Source organism: Neopsephotus bourkii, unplaced genomic scaffold (genome assembly GCF_033783945.1).
Source record: "Neopsephotus bourkii isolate Nb327-2 ecotype Australia unplaced genomic scaffold, CSIRO-AGI_Nbou_v1 NB_1139, whole genome shotgun sequence".
Classification (NCBI taxonomy): Eukaryota; Metazoa; Chordata; class Aves; order Psittaciformes; family Psittacidae; genus Neopsephotus; species Neopsephotus bourkii.
This window is the reverse complement of record NW_026901625.1, coordinates 1,118,164-1,135,387: the sequence shown is the minus strand read 5'-3', so window position 1 is coordinate 1,135,387 and position 17,224 is coordinate 1,118,164. Positions and strand designations below refer to the sequence as shown.

Genomic DNA, 17,224 nt, shown 5'->3' with positions numbered 1-17,224 from the left:
ATGTTCCTCCCATCCTGATTTCTGGAAGAACTAGAAACACAGGGCATTTGTTAGAAACGTGGCCTTGGCCTGGGAGCTGAGCAAGATATCTGAACCCCTCAGCATCTGGGTTTGCCCAGGAGGTGAAACATGCTGATGGTGCAGGCAATAAATGATGCCTAATAGAGGAGAAACTGAGTGCTCACTGCTATCAGCTCAGGGTTTGGATGATCGGGGGAGCAAATGAATCACTCCAGTAGCCAGTCAGAGCTGGCTTAGATTTAGCTTTCACCAAAACCGAAACTTGCACATCAGTACAGTAGCTGTGGATTCTGTACGTAACCCAGCTCCTGAACACCGGTTTCGGTTTTGCCTGGGTTAATGTTGCCCTGAGCACATCTTAGCTCAGGGCTTGAATCAGTCTCAATTCCACAGCCATGAGGGGCCGAACCTGGTTTCATCGGTGGTGGGTGAATGAGAACCCATGTGGAGGCACCAGAGGGCCCCAGCTCAAGGGTGAGGGTAAGGATAGGGAGGGTGAGGGCAGCAGAAGGGGCCCTTGCCCTCACAGCCACTCAGCTTCCCTATTTCCTACTCCGTTAGGTAATACATGTCCATGAACACATGGCGAGAACCAGCTTGACCACAGGAGATCACCATTCCCACCACAGCCCAGGCAGTTGGAGGACACAGACTGAAGTGGCCATGGGAAGGGTTTGGAACGGGATGAGCTTTAAGGCCCCTTCAACCCAAACCATTGTAGGATTCATGATTCATTCTATGATTGTGACTCTTACACGTGACTTCGTATTTTCAGCAAACCCTTGCTGCCAGCCTCTTCTGAGGAGAAGGCACTGAAATGCCCATCCCTCCCTTCCCGAAAGGCAGGAGACAACCAGCAGAGGAAGTTTGCTTCAGATCTCGTTTTCTTCTTCTGTTTTTAACACCATTTCCAGTGAGAGGGGGTTTCCACCATTCACATTTATCTTCCACTTCCTAGTTACAGCCCTCAAAACCTCCATGGAAAGCAATAAACAATAAACAGGACCAAAGTGCCCGATGCCACTGCTGAATCTTCCTCAGGTTCCCATGAAAAGAGGAATCCGAGGCAAATCTCTGGGGGAGCACAATGAGACCAGCACTGAGTAGACATGGAGCAGACACCCTGGAGGGGATAAGGTCATACCCCTAGGAGCAACGTGATTTCAGCAATAGCTTTTCAATCTGTTGAACTTTACTGCTTTCATAACTCGAGTTCATGATTATTTTGGGTCTTGGTACCTCAGATGCTTGCCAGGAGAAAGAGCCAGGTTGTGTCACCCCCTCTCTGTAAAATAAAAGAAGGAAAGATGAAACAGAAGGGGGATCTGCGCACAGGAAGGTGCAAAGTTGGGAACAAAACCCCCTGAAACTGCTGAAAAGCACATCTGATGGAATCGCTGCTTACATGAGGCCAATCTCGGATCATTCTTCCTCCTCCTCCCCATGGCACAACTGGTTGCGCTGAAGCTGGTCATTAGAAAGTCCTCAACTTAAAATTAGCAAATTCCATGGAAAAAAAAAAAAAAAAGAAAAAAATAAAGACTTTCTAGCCATTCTATTTTATTGCAGGTTTTCTCTGGAAGGGCAGTGTCAGCAGCTGATTGTTCTTGGAATCTGCATCATGAAACTTGCTCCCTTTGCCCTGGGCTCAGCAGAGGAGCCTCCAAAATGTTCCAGTTGAATAGAGCCCTCGGTATATGTTCTCTGGTTGAGTAACACACTGCTTGGAGCCTGGGCTTCATCCTGGACAGAATGGCTCACAGGGGAGCCCCAGGGGACACAGTCTTTTCACACCAACAATTCTGGAGCAGAAAGCCACAGTGGGGGCATGTGGGAAACCCCCCGACAGCACCAGGGATGCTGCAGCATCCCTCAGGGCACCACGTGCCATCACGTGTGGCATCGCCAACCATGGCACGTGCTTCATTGCGTGGTGTGGGGTGGAAAAGAAAGCCCAGGATTTCCCAACCCCTCAGCACCATGTGAAAAACCACCCCAAAACTCCACCACGGAGTGAGCCAGCCTGTGCTTGGCTTTGTGGACAAGGAGTGAAATTGCCTCTGCAAGTCACCCTGACGGTCACATTACGCTTCTGAGCACTATCTGATTTCTCAAACCATGATAAACACTTTCTGTCTTATGACCATTCATGGTTATAAATAACTTGTATTATTGGTCAGAGAGTTGATGCTAAATCATGACAAAGACAATATTCTGCAGGAGATCCGCACATGCCACTAATACCAAAACTAGAAACTCATCAGAACAGCACTTGTGAAATGATCTGTTCAAGAGACCAAGGCAATTCTGTTGCTCACAATGCTCAAAACAAAAGGCAGTGAAGAGGTATTTGGGTAAGTCAAAACAGACCATTACATTCAGGGGATTTTGCATACTTTTACCTTCTTTAACTTACCTGCAAACAAACTCAGCTGAGAAAGCTTCATTAGAATCCAGGAATCACATCATCATTTGGGCTGGAAAAGACCTTTAAAGTCATCAAGTCCAACCAACTGCCAAGTCCACCACTAAATCACACCCTTAAGCAGCACATCTACATGTCTTTTCAATACTTGTAGGTATGGTGACTCCAGCATTTCCCCAGGCAGCCTATTCCAGTCCTTGCCAAGCCTTCCCATGACAAAATTGTTCCTAATATCCAATCTAAACTTTCCCTATCACAACTGGAGGCCATTTCCTCTTGTCCTATCATTTGTTACTTGGGAGAAGAGACTGATCCCCATCTCTCTATAGCCTCCTTCCAGGTAGCTATAGAGAGCAATAAGGTATGCAATTAAAAGAGTGCAAATACTCCTCAGTTAAATTAATCAGCCAAACACATGGGAGGGAGTCTCCATTACTCGATACTTTTAGGTGACAATTCCAGCTTCATTTAGATTAAATGGAAGTTCTGGACCTGCTAAGAACTTACTCAAGGCTCTCTCTATGTCATATTAGAAGTCACAGTAGAGATCACCACAGCATCTTCTATACATGATTAATAACCTCTTTCTGGACACTTAGATGTTACAAGGCACATCAATGACATGGGTTAAATTTCCAGAGGGATTTACCTGTTGGGACTGATGGTGACTCACATTGTAAGTCTTGGCAAGGGTGCTAGAAAGCAGCTTTCCAGAAGTGAGAAATCCAGCGTCATGCCTTGCCAGCAAAAAGCAGCCGTCCACTGTATGCTTCACCCATCAGGAACTGTTAGTCATCGGCAACGGGGCTGCCAAGAGGGCAAATGCCATTGCTTCAAAACCGCTCTTCACACAAGGTGAATTAAAAGCCACCACGTCCCTGCCTCCCCAAAGCGTCACTGCTTGCAGAAGGATGAGAAATGGGGAATTTCTGAAGAGGAAAGGACGAAACGCACCATCATGGCTGTATCTAGAATAGTGCATCAAATACACAATGTTCCTTTGTCTGAAAGCAACAACAGAGACCAAGAAGAGGAAGAAAATGCACAAACTTGCCCACATGTTGCTAACCACCATAAGAGACAACCCTGGAGTCATTCAAGGCCAGGCTGGATGGGTTTCTGGGCAACCTGATCTAGTTGATGGTCTTCCTGCTTGTTAGAGGGCTGGACCAGATGACATTTGAAGCTCCCTTCCAACCCAAACTGTTCTATGATTCTAAGAAAGCTACACACACAGGCAGCCCCTTTAACACAAAGGATGAGATGCCACCTTGCTCCAGAGGACAGGAGCCCTGCAGAGCTCAAGCCCAGCTAGCTTTCTCCACATCCAGGACAAAGCTTTCCACATGGCACGCTGTGGGGGAAAAGCCCTTGCCTGAATGCCTCTGCTTTACTGCAGAAAGGCGATTCCGCTTGTCCTGAGGAGTATTTCTTGAGAACCACACCACCCATCGAAGTCTGTGGGAGGTGGGGTAAAAGTGCATGAATGGCTTTTGAGTAACACGCTTTCCTTCCTGAAATGATCTGCTTGGCAAACATGAAAGCTGTTTCCTAAAGGGCTCAGAAATACACCCACATCCCCCGGACACTCTTTAGGAAAAGGTGCTTTATTCATTCATGCAACCGCTTCGTAAGGCTGCGGAGTCAATGCATTTCCACAGCAGTAAGCACGAGTGAGTCAGAGTGAAACTGCACCGTCAAGATCTCTGACATGGCAAAGGAAACCCAGGTAAACAGAGCAGAGTATCGGCCCCGCGCAGGCCAGAGTTTCCTTTGTGGAATGGACACATCTGGCTTACGCTCGTAACCAAAACCAAACCCAAAGCAGGTTCCAAAACAGGGAGGAGGGAATTGCACAGGGGTGAGACCAGCTCTGCCCGCTCCAGGTGGTAATGAAATGACTTCATGGAGACCCACAGGCTGCTCAAAATAGGAGAGGTTTGGAAATGAGGGCTCAGCCCCTTGGCAGGAAGGGATGAAGGAGGGCTCCGGGTGCCGTGCCGTGGCTGCACCGGCTCCTGCAGACGAGATTCCCATGTGGCCAAAGACCCTTTGCTTGGATCCCACAGAGATACCAGCACCTGAGCCTGCAGATGGGGCTGAGAGTGAGCCCTTTGCTGCAGGGGGCTTGGGTCACAGAGATGTGCCTGGGGCTGCAGCCTTCACTGAAGGGAGCAGGTTTAGCTCCGGGCTATGGAGCTGGTTCAGCTTTACTCCAGGCTGCATGCAGACCCACTGCAGGGCACTGCTCCTGCCAGCAGCTCACCCACTGCCCTTCACACATCAGTTTTGATGAAACCTAAAGAGCCAAGGGGGTGGAACTGGGTGAGCTTTAAGGTCCCTTCAACCCAAACCACTCCATGAGCCTATGAAAGAAGCAAAGAATCTCCCAGGGTGGGAGCCAGCAGGGGAAGGTGGGATTGTCCCAGTGGACACAGGCTGAGTTTAAAATTAACCACTTTTGTCTGAGCCATCGACTGCTCCTGCTCTTCTCCTTTCTCACAGCTTCTGCTGGTGGCAAGGGGAGAATCTGCACTGCTTCGTTTAGAGCAGGGGAAATCAAATGGGTCACCAAATCAATGACACAGGCTGTGATTCAGATGACGGAGTGTGCCTGCAGTGATTCACTGGGAGCAGGCCTCCCCCGCTGCTCTAGAAGGGGCAGCATCAACAACAAAACAAAACAAATCAGAACACAAAATCCCATGGTGTCTCCTCCTCAAACAAACCCTTTGATTACTAATGTTTCTCTCCCTTTACTCTTACTCATACACACTCACACCAGACATTCCTTTCTTCCTCCCCTAAAAATACAATCTGAGTAAGTCTAAATATATGGTCACAAACAGGACTTTGCATTTTCCAGCTTATTTTTGCAACAAATTCCTTCACAGGGGATTGCAAATTGAACTCAAAGGAAGTTCAATGCAGGGAAGGTGATGAGAATTGAACTGGTTTGTCCAAAGGAATGTACTCGAGGCAGGCTGGGAGGAATGTGCTATTCCAAAATAGCATAGGAGCTTTCAGAGAAAATCCTGATTTCAGAGAAGCCAAATTTATCTCCCCTTTCTCTTTCATGGATAAGAGATTGTCAGTGAAATCTTTATCACGAGGAAGCAGGGGGGGAGGAGTACCAATACACACAAAGAGAGCAGGAAAGGGGGAAAGCGGAAGAGAGACGTCAGAAGAATTCTCTTCAATGCTGAAATGGTAACTTTATCAGAGCTGGGACAATAAGTCCCAGTGAACACAGTACACCCAGTTCGTACAGCCAGCACTGGGCTGCTTGGACAGGGTTTGGGTCTATTTCTAGGAAATGAAAAAGGATTTTAAAGCAGAAACATGAATATCCATGACCTGCTAATACACTTCAGCTCTGCACACCAATAGCGGCTCAAACCCTGCGCCAGGGATGCAGCCATGCAGCTTAAGGAACACGAGCAGCAGCACATCCCAGCCAGCCTGTGCTTTCCCACTGCATCCTAGCCCATCAGAGACCTAATCCCAGCAGCATGCAGACACAACACCAGCGGAAGTTTGGGAGCACAGCCTTTGAGCCTGCTGAAGGCAGTGTGAACTCATTGACTTCAGCAGGTATATGCATTAACTGGGAAAAAACACCTATTAAAGCTTAAGATTTAAGTATATTATTATCTATTTTATATGCATGTATATATTATTTGGATTTGCAGCATAGCATTAGAATGCCAGAAGAGGAGGCAGTGCATTGCTGCCGGTTCACTAAAAGCAATGCTGCTGATCTACGCACGGTGCTGGGGATCCTCAGTGCAGGCTTGATAGGGGCAGGTTTAAAAACAGAAACACTTTATCCCCTCCTAACAATAAGGCATTCACCTAAAAATGCAGTGTGAGAACGCAGCAACAACCTCACACAGCACTTTGTCCTCTCTGCATTATTTCTGAAGCTTTCCCCTTCAGCCACATTTAAATTTACAAGAAGCAAGCAATGAGAAAAACAAAAAATGCAGAGTCTAAGCACAAAAAGATTTGATGGGGTGTGAGGAGAGGAGGGAGGTCAAGAGAACAGGAAACCCAAGATGACGGGAAACCCAAGTGACATTTGGTTTTAATGAATGACTTAAAACCCCAATATTGCTCGCCAGGAAATGGGGAGAGGAAATGGAGAGATGTTTTGAGAGTATAAATTAGGGGCTCCATCAAGGTGAAGGCTGCAGATCTGCTTCGATTCCCCTCCTGGGAAATTCAGCCGAGAGCTGGACCAAGCTTCTCCTCTCGCACCATGCAGCCCTGCTCCTCAGCCCTGGCCTTGCTGCTCCTGGCTGCCTGCACCCTGCCCACCAGCAGCTCCCCGGCTGAGCCCAGCTGCCTGCACTTCCCTGAGCTCCTGCCTGCAAAGCTGAAGGAGCTGAGGATGAAGTTTGAGGAGATCAAGGATTACTTTGTGAGTACAACCCTGCAAGTCCCATCTCCTCCTGCTTCTGCTGCGTGCTTTGGGTGAGGGGGATGAGGGGGAAGACAGCTTTCTTGCTAGCACAAGTTTGGTTGTGTGTTATGCGATGGGCTGATGGGGGTGAGCAGAAGCTGGGTTTCATTGCTTGCTGAGAGACAACAGACAAAGGTTTTCTTCCTAGTTTTAGTTACCATGAACTCAAGAGATTTCATAACGAAGCTTTGCCAACCTCACTAGCCAGACTTCCCCCTAAATGTTGCAGACTGAATCAATAGGAAGGAAATAGTCCCTTCTTCAAGGCAACAAGGTCCAGCCTTGCTGGAGCGAATGCTGGATGAAAAGGGAAATCTTTTGCTACAGACTTTTCCTTTGAAAGTACCACAAAAGCCTGAAAGTGGTATTTTAAGCCTGGAGAAACACTACAATGACTAGCACTTGCTTTGGTACCTGTGAAAGGTGACTAACAGGAGCCTCAGGGTTGCTGAGGAAGCAATACAAGATATACTCAGAGCATCTGTCACTGCATCAGTACTGATAGAGATGGTTGGTCACATCACTGCTGCTATTTCAGCTGCTGTCAGTGTGCTTTAGCAATAAAACAAGGCAATTCTCCAGATTAAACCTCAGAATAGTGTTATAGCCTGTATTTATCATCAAATGAGCACAGCCAAGACTTTAGATTTAAATCTTCCACTACATATTGGGAAGGAACATTTCCCACCTCTCAGGAAAGCTTGTAAGTACCTTGGTGCTGCAGGGTGATGCTTTGGGTCTCTGGTCTTCTGCAGCTCTCTGGTCTTCCTGAGCTGATGGTGCAGAGGCACCACAAGAACAAACACCCTCTGCAGATCCCTATTTCCCCATTGACTTAAGACCTAGAGATCACAGAACCAGGGGGATTAAACCCTCCTGCCCCAGTGAGCAGCCAGGCTGGGGCAGGTGCCTGGCTCCCAGGGGCTGCCATGACTTTGGGACCTATATGAAGAGCTGTTTGCATCAGCAACACCCTCTTATATCAACACCCTCTGCAGCTGAGGAGGGTTTGCAGCACTGGCAGCAGCAGGAGGAGCCTCACTCTAATGAAATCAGCAGCACTGATGTTTGTAAGGTCATTATCTCCCTGTCTTGACCTAGCAGTAATTGCACTGCAAGATTATTGGGAGGAAGTTCCTAACCCTTCCATGGTTCTATGATTATTGACCAAGGAATCGGTGTACACCAGTACACCTGTAGCTGGTGTTACGGAGTTGGTTGCCCTTTGCTTCAGTGAGACCATGAATGCAAAGCAAAATGATCACTTGGAAATGCAAAGTGAGAAATAGCGTTGACTTTTTGTCTAAGTAATTCCTGTTCCCATTGCATCCTTCTACAGCAATCAAAAGATGACGAACTTAGCATCCAGCTGCTCAGCTCTGAACTGCTGGATGATTTTAAGGTAAGAATTACAGTTCTTATCTAACCCCCTTACCCTTCACCATCCTTTGGCCAGTGTTTTGTAACAAAGGAGGCAGGCTGGAAACTGGGACATTTCCTAATGTCACACAAGGACAGTCCTCCAGCCATGCAGTAACACGTGTGCCTGCAGCAGGGCTGATGTGTGGTTCATCACAGCTGCAGCAAGCGGCTCTGATGTGCTGCAAGTGCTCTGACAACACCCACATACCCCAGTGCTGGTGGCCAGCCCCACTGCAGTTACCTCCTTCCATCCCAGGGGAGCTTCGGGTGCCAGTCGGTGTCAGAGATGATGCGGTTCTACACGGAGGAGGTCCTGCCCAGCGCCATGAGGACCAGCACGCACCACCAGCAGAGCATGGGTGACCTGGGCAACCTGCTGCTGAGCCTGAAGGCGACGATGAGGCGCTGTGTGAGTGGGGCTCAGCATCATGGGGGGATGAAAGCAGTGGTCCAGAGAGGCTGGGCCAGTCTTGGACCAGCAGCAGGAGCAAAAGAATGAGTGTTAGGATGGTGTGGAGGAGCAGGCAGATCCCATAGGGATGGGGTTTCTCCTAGCCCCTACTCTCCAGCTTTCATCACTTAAATAACAGTGATTCAGAGGCTCTAAGGGGAGGGGAGTTGGAGGGTCCATCCCTTACCTGGGTGCGGAGCATCATCAGTCTGCAGCAATGCATCCTGAAACCGTGCCTGCTGTGACTGTAACCCCATCACGTGCCACAGGCTGAGTCAGATGGGAACAACCCTGCCCAGGGGCAGAGAGCACTGCAGGGCTTAAAGCAAGGGGCTGGGATAAGGCTCAGGGTCCCAGGCAGGATCACACTGGGCTCCTTTCATCAGTGCATGGTGCAAAGCAGCCACGGTTACTGCCCCGAGAGCCCCATAGGGCAGGAGGAGGGGAGAGATGGTGCTGCACACCCCAGGAAGGAAACAAGGAAACCCGTGTGGTTGAAGCCCTTCTTCTTGTCCCTTTGCAGCACAGATTCTTCACGTGCGAGAAGAGGAGCAAAACCATAAAGCACATCAGGGAGACATTCGAGAAGGTGAGGTCCCCGCTCACGTGGCTACGCTGGGGTTGGGAGGAGCTGGTGTCACAAGCGAGGCAGCAGGTTTTGCTGCTGGCTTCAACCTAACAGAGCACAGTTATACAGAATAGGTGTTCAGTAATACAGATACCTAAGGCAGGGAAACCCTGAGAGTGATGCTTGGAGAGCAGGCTGCCCTGAGGGGTTGGGCAGAGATGTCGGTGGAAGGCGACTGCGTCTCGCGATCATACATCACCTCTATCATCACATCCAGACTTAGACTTGGCTTTCACCTGCAGATGAATGAGAACGGAGTCTACAAGGCTATGGGAGAGTTTGACATTTTCATCAACTACATCGAAGAGTACTTGATGATGAAGAGGAGGAAGTGACAACGCCTGCGGGTCTGCACCTTGCACACCAAACCCTGCTGGTTTGTCAGGGATCACTTTAGGCTGCACGAGCACGCGAGAGATTAAGTTATTTTTTAGGGTTCAATAGAGAATTACAGGTCACTCATTTCCAGTTTAGTATTTAAAAACTGAATTTACTATTTATTACTTCCAATACCTCAGTGTTTGTGTTTACAATGTCCTGTGGAGAAAGAGCTTGTAAAAATACTATTTATTGTTCACTTTAAAAAACCCAACACAATGTCCTTCTAGGGAGCAGATCATGAGCAGAGCAGGTCCCTTGCTCAGGAGCAATTCCAGCTCTGAAACAGAACAAGTTTAATGTTAAGCAAATAAGCAATCTCATCACGTTCTATCCCTCTATTTATCCGTGCAGTCGGATGGGTTTATGCACAACCATGTCACTGGATCTGCTGTTGGAATTAGGCACTGAAATACTCCAAAGATGCAAAATTCCACCGCCTTGCATAGAGCAAAATAACTGGAAATATAACCAAGGGCAGTTTTTAATCCTGGGCATGAAAAGCAAGGTGGAGGAGAAGGAGGACCTGCACATGATGATGCCACAGCAAGAGCTCAGTTGATCCCTGCTCTAGACTTCAGCCTATAGATTAGTCCAGATGAAACTAAAAATACAGTAGTAAGAATGAAATGTTTGGTTCTAATAGAACTTGACTTAACCATTGCTAAGGCCTGACTTCCAGAGCTGCTGGGTCAGCCCCTCTGTACTTCCTAAAGGTTAACCTTCACTATTTTCCAGTCTTTGATTGGGTTTTACTTGCTGGTTTGTTGTGGGTTTTTGCTTTTAGAAGGTAAAGGGTATTTCATTAACCACCATTTTAAGGTGGCCTGTGTAATTTGTATTCAAATGCTGAAAGCTGCATGCAGCACTCGAGCTCATGTTGTTCCCAAGCCCATGAACAAGGAGCTGCAGCAGCCAAGGGCTTCAGGGGGGTGGCTGAAGCAAGAGCAGCTTCAGTGCCCCCAAGAACATCTGATTTTAGGGCTCCCCTTCCCCAGTCTCCTGCATGCCCTCAATGAGAGCTACAGGACACTGAGCCAGGGGAAAATGCCTTAACCCAGAGGCATTTGCTTCTAATATTTAGAAGTATTAGCGCATCAGTGTGATGAAACACTGTCAGTTTGGTTTGCTTTGGAAGCTACTGTTGAAGAGAGGCTATTTATACTGCATTTATAATATTTGTACATTTACGGTGACAGAAGGGCATTCCTGCTGGCAGCCTGCCCATGCAGGAACTGGTTCTCCCAGAGCAAGGGCAGCTCCAAGCAGGAATGATGCTCTGTTGGTCGCTCCTTCCACTGGAAGCAATCAGATAGCATGGGAGCTAACTGCATACAACTTCATTTAACTTTGGTACAGGGACACATTAAGCTCCTGTTGAGCCACCCCTGTAGTCACTTTTCCACCAAATACCTTGACTTTGTAGATTGAGGAGAGGCAAGGACAGCCCTGGAGCTGCAGCAAGAGCATCAGCAGCTCCACTCCTGGGGGGTTCATGCTGGGCCCTGGCCCCGGCTCCTGTCACCATGTGAATATCTGTCTGTATGGAAAGAAACTGTTTATTTTTGCTAATAAAGACCTCCTGATGAATGAAGCCTCTGATCTGTTCCCTGTGAGGGTGCTGAGGCGCTGGCACAGGGTGCCCAGAGAAGCTGTGGCTGCCCCATCCCTGGCAGTGCTCAAGGCCAGGTTGGACACAGGGGCTTGGAGCAAGCTGCTCCAGTGGAAGGGGTCCCTGCCTGTGGCAGGGGTTGGAGCTGGAGGAGCTTTAAGGTCCCTTCAACCCAAACCAGGCTGGGATTCTGTGATAAATCAGCACTAGGGCACAGGTGCTGAGCCCAGCAATCATGGATGCAGGTGAGGAGGACCACCACCGATTCACTGAACCATAGCATCAACTAGGTCAGAAAAGACCTATGAGATCAAGTCCAATCCCTGCATTAATGACCCCAGAAGTGAGAAGACTTGAGGTGCTCACAATGAAATGCAAATTTCTGACAAAATACCTGCAGGGATTTCTCACTGTAGGGAAACCTTGGCCCCAGGGTACTCCATGGGTGCCTTCAGCCTCCAACTCCAGCAAGAGTTTCAGCCATCGCCCTTTGCTGAGCAGCACTTACAGTTAAATAGCTGGTTATGTGCCTGCATGTCATCGCTAATCACCAGGGCTTTAATCCCTGTACCTCCCTTCCCTGATTCACAGGGGATGGCTCTAGTAGTAATAAACCCAGAAGTCAACCACTGGACACCAACAGCCCAGGGCTAGCTGGCCATGCTCCTGTTTCACTTTGAAGCCCCTTTCTTTGTCATTGCTCTTTGAGGGGTACAGCAAAACTCCAGGTCTCTATTGACAGCTGGGTTTTCACTCCACACTGCATTAGAAACAGAAAATAATCAGTTAATAAAAACCAATATGACAAGTTCTGAGTGTGTTTCTGCCCACACTTAGCCCGGAATGGGTCAGTGCAATTGCTGAATTTGCCCCAAGAGGTTATCTGTGTTCTCAGTAAAACCTGCACTGCTCAAAGCTTCACCCCATGCTGACCCAGTCCACATGCTCCCCTCACCCCTCTGCACCCCTTTACATCCCTTTTATACCATTTTCTTCCATAGGGAAGCAAGAAGCATCTCTGCGAGTCACCACATGGAAGAGCCCGTGCCTCCAGCTCAAGGCAGGAGCCCAGCGGAGGAAAGGGCAGCATCAGCTCAGCTGTGGTGAGTTTTCAGTAAAGCTCAGTCACTCTGGTTAAAGTAACCACAGGAAGGAAGCGGATGGGATGCCTCTTGCTGTTTGGAGAACAAAGGTTTCCAGGTACCTGATGCCACAGGAGTGGTTTGAATCAGCAGAAAATCGAGGCAGAAGAAGTCAGCCTGCTCACGGGGCATCAGGAGACCGGCAAGATGCAGGGATGCAGCTTTGCTCCTCCAAAACTGGGTTGGGAAGCTGACGGGGCTGCAGAAATGTGCTGCAGGACTCCATGCAAAGTGAAGTCAGAGCTAGGTCACCATGCAAAGGAGCCCATGCCATTTGTCACCAAAACACAAGGATGTTTGCATCACGATGCTGATCTGGCGGGCAAAAGCACACAGACAACCCTCTGACTAATGATATGTATCATCTCCAGGGAGGTTTAGGAAGGCTGTTGTGGAAACCCCAGCAGAAGCCATCTGGGCAGCCAAAGGCAGCATCTACCACGGAGAAATGATGCTTCCAGCAGAGAAGCAATCCCCATGATTCATTTCTGGCCATGTCCTCAAGCAGCTTTTTCCCACCGCTAAAACACCCCAAAGGGCAGCCTGAGGCTCAAAGGCACCATCACATCCTGAAAGCCACTGCCCCGGCACGGTGCATCCGTCCCCATCACCTAGTGCTGATGCAGCTTCTGCCCATCTCAGTGTCAGTCTGGGTGTTACAGTAACAGCACGAGACTGTCGCACAGCTCAGAGCTGGTGGTTTTCCGTTGGGTTTGATCCCACAGAAGCAAATGGTTTCCTTGCTGGGTGTCTTCTCCCCGAGAGCTCAGCCCATTGCCTCCTCATACCTGGGAACCAGAGCCACCTGCCTCCTGCTGAAAAACAGCGTTCCTTGGCAGGAGGAAGATGAGCATCTACTCTGGATGCTTCAGCCTCCTGGGATGCCACAAGGACCAGGGCTTTAAGCAATACAGGGGGATCTTCAGCACTAAAATGGTAAAATCAAACCAATCAAATCCTATTTAAACTATTTTTGAGTTGCAAAAGCTTTCAGAACTTCCCTGCTTTGGGTTGTGGTTACAGTTAACGCTTGTTATTTAATGTGAAGAGGCTGCATCACTCAGCCCACGCCGCTCGTGCCTCTCCACGGCCTAGATTTCAGCAGCATGTGACGGAAATCAGGGCTTTTGGCATGAAAGACGTGACGTGGAGCAGCACGAAGAGGGGCACACGCATTGCCCAAGGGGCATGGGGGAAGTGGGGATGGCCCCAGCTTCTCAGGATGCCACTTTCTTATCTCAGCTGTGCCTGGGTGGTGAGAGCCTGACTAATACCAGGCACAGGATTACAAAAGCCAGGAGTGATGCCACCAGCACCCTGCCCACTGCAGCCATGTCCAGGGGCCTGCTTTATGGCAAGGGCTTGTCTCCATCTCCCAAGGACAGCATCCATGGACCCACCAGGATGCAGAGGGAGGGCAGGAGCCCGGAGCATCCTCTTGAGCGTGGGGAACTGGCACATGCCACCCCTCCCCATGGGGCTCCACTTTCAGTATCTGAGCAAGTGAAATCTAAGCCTGACACTTATTCATCTGTGCTCTGGCTTTACCCGTAAGGTGGAGGAGCAGCAGCTCTGGCTGTCTCATAGCGAGAGGCGTGCAGGGCCATGAGTGTTTCACCCTGCGGTGGGGGGTCTGGCGCACATCAGGTGGATGGAGACTGGAGCCTGTGGTCTCAGCATCAGCGGGGATGGCAAACGGGGCTCCTACAGGGATCACACGCAAGGCTGAGGAGTTCTCTTGTTTTCAATGAACAAGAGCAGTGCAGTGAGCGCAGGCAGCGCTGGCAGCATCAGTCCTGCCTGAGCCCCTCTCTTGGGACAAAGCACTGCACGCTGCAGGTTAGGAGCCCCACAGCGCTGCCGGCTGCCCCTTCGGCTGCTGCCAGGCACCGGCCCGGGAAGCGAAGGGCAAAGAGAGCTCGCAGCAGGGGCTGAGCGCAGCCGAGCAGCGGCGCTGCCTGCACCCGCAGCGGGCGAGCCGGGGCTGCGCTGGCTCCCCGCGGCCACAGCGCCGGTTCTCAGAAAGGAGCCGGCTTTCAGCGAAGCTCCTTTCCCATGGGCTGGGCTGGGCTCTGCCGCCGGCCCGGCCCCAGCGCCCGCCGAGGAGCTGAGAACCGGCCCACGGCTGCTCCGCACGCAGGAGCTTTCACAATGACTCCGGGCTGGTTACGCTCAGCCATAGAGACCCGCGGCAGCATGGAGGGGCAGCCGCGTGCTTTCCCCTTGTGCTAAAGCACAGAGCCCCGGCCTGGTTTGGGTTGGAAGGGACCCCAAAGCTCCTCCAGCTCCAACCCCTGCCCCGGGCAGGGACCCCTTCCACTGGAGCAGCTTGCTCCAAGCCCCTGTGTCCAACCTGGCCTTGAGCACTGCCAGGGATGGGGCAGCCACAGCTTCTCTGGGCACCCTGTGCCAGCACCTCAGCACCCTCACAGGGAAGAGCTTCTGCCTAAGAGCTCAGCTCAGTCTCCCCTCTGGCAGGTTCAAGCCATTCCCCTTGCCCTGTCCCTACATCCCTTGTCCAAAGCCCCTCTCCAGGTTTCCTGCAGCCCCTTTAGGCACTGGAGCTGCTCTAAGGTCTCCCCTTCAGCAGCCTTCTCTTCTCCAGGCTGATCCAGCCCAGCTCTCTCAGCCCAGCTCCAGAGCAGAGCTGCCCCAGCTTGCTGCTGCATCCCAAGGCTCTTGATCCTGAAATTCAGCCCCAGGGTGGCTCACAGGGTGCCTGTCAGGGCACAGAGCAGCAGGCTGACAACACAATGCCATGAAGATGCACAAACCTCGTGACATTTTTGGGTCCTATCCCAACTGGCAATCTATTTGTGAAAGAGCATGGTACAGATGCTCACTCACGCTTGGGATTATTAGATGATGATGCAAGAGGAAGGAAGGGAATTGCTTGAATTGGTTCCCATCTCTTCAGGTGTACCAAAGCACTTCCCTCTGCTTTCTGATGGAAGAGGAGATGGAGATTCCAGCCCACAGCATAGGCAGAAAACCTTGCTTGGATAGAGATAGCAGTTCAGCAGCTGAACCCAGCCAGTTCACATTTTCCACCTCTGCCTTCTGTGATCTGTTGCCTTTTGCCCCTTGGCAGGGTCTCTCCGCCATTTCATCACAGCCTGAAGCAACAAAATCGCCTTCTTGGCTCCAGATGAGGCTCCCTTCCTGGCAGCAGTGCCAGAGTTCTTTGTCCCTGACCTGAAACTTCATTTCCTGACTCTTTTGCAACGCCGACCCTGGCTGCTGCCACCGGCACATCTCGCACACCCTCTCCGTAACCTGCTTGCAGCTCCCCACCGCTGGGGCAGCCAGAGTTGCTCTGATTGTCAGAGCTGGGAGGAAGCTTTCACTTTCCCGGTTGGAAAAGGTGCTGGGAAAGCGAGGCACAGGATTCCCCTGCACCGGTTCTAACCTGATCCCTGCAGAGCACCTCTTGCTGATAGCGAAAGGCACCTTTTCTGGGCACCTAATTCCACAGCGGGGTTTCAGTCATCACTGCCTGTCTCTCCACAGTCAGCTCCAGTGAGCAGAACCCCTCTAGCCCAACGTTCAAGCAAGTCTGATGCTAACAAACTGCTTTACAGAGCCAACAGCTTTAAGCATTAATTGAACTGTGTCAGCGCAGCTCATCCCAAGCTCCAGAGCACGAGATCCTGACAACCCTCAGATGCGCCTGAGCCTTGGACAAACACAGCCATCATCTGACCTTCCGTGGGAAGCTTTGCTTTCGTAGGCTGAGCAGCCAACCATGGGCCACAGGAGAGAAACGCAACCTAAGTCAAAGCCTATGTGGCCAACAGAAGCCTACAGCCAGCTTCCATGCTTGCAGGCACAGGTAGGCCATGCACAGAAAAACATCTCTCAATCCTAATCCTTGTCATTAGAAAACCAGAGGACATCAGTAGAACAGCAACGGCTTCGCACCCAATTGCACAACGCACCTTCCTGTGCCGCTCATCCCCGTGGGCCCTGAGGACACTTTGTCCTCCTGGGGCTGTCCAGGGTTGACCAACACCGTGAAAGGGCAGCAAACCACATCTCGAGGAGGGGAGATGCGGCTCCTCAACACCGCCCTTGCAAGAGCAGCAGCCACTTCTTGCATTGGCAGGCAAGGAAACGGAGATGCCCGTGATTCATCTCTCAGGTAGCAGCAGACAGTGATGCTCTACCTGGAGCAGAGCCAGACTTTACATGAAAAACCAATCCTCTTGCTAGTGAGAAACAGAGGTTTTTTTCCTTAGCAGGAAGTTTGCTGCTAAAAATAAGCAGGTGGGGTGGGGAGAAGGGGTTTATTTTCCTACTAAGTGCTAGAAATTAAAGATGCTGTGGTGAATCTTTCACATCTTCCTTCACAGTCAGCAGGTCACACGTACAGTCCCTTGATGCGTGAAGTTGGGCGGCTGCGTCAAAACACACATGTACATGGAGTACGTGGAGGATGAGGATGCTAAAAGGTTACCTTACATGGAAATTCAGGTTGAATTCCGCAGCTTCAGCTCCAAGATGCGACAGAACTGTTGGCACAAACCACATCCCTTCCGTGTTGACAGCAGCATGGGATGCAGAGCTGGGGGGCCCTCCCCATCAGCTCTGTCTCAGTGTGCTCCAATACAAGGTGTGGACATGAACCTGCCCAAAGGCTCCCCAAGCCCTGGCAGCTCTTAGGAAGTGGTTAAAAAGAAG

The 17,224-nt window shown here is 50.4% G+C and overlaps 1 protein-coding gene across 1 annotated transcript; it reads left to right on the top strand.

Annotated features, from left to right (window-relative positions):
* Positions 1-6,591: 6,591 nt before the first annotated feature.
* IL10 (interleukin 10) lies at positions 6,592-9,804 on the top strand. Its single transcript, XM_061363160.1, has 5 exons — positions 6,592-6,869; positions 8,251-8,313; positions 8,590-8,742; positions 9,308-9,373; positions 9,655-9,804. Exons 1-5 carry the CDS (start codon positions 6,708-6,710, stop codon positions 9,745-9,747), a joined length of 537 nt encoding a protein of 178 aa, XP_061219144.1. The 5' UTR covers positions 6,592-6,707; the 3' UTR covers positions 9,748-9,804.
* The last annotated feature ends 7,420 nt before the right edge of the window (positions 9,805-17,224 follow it).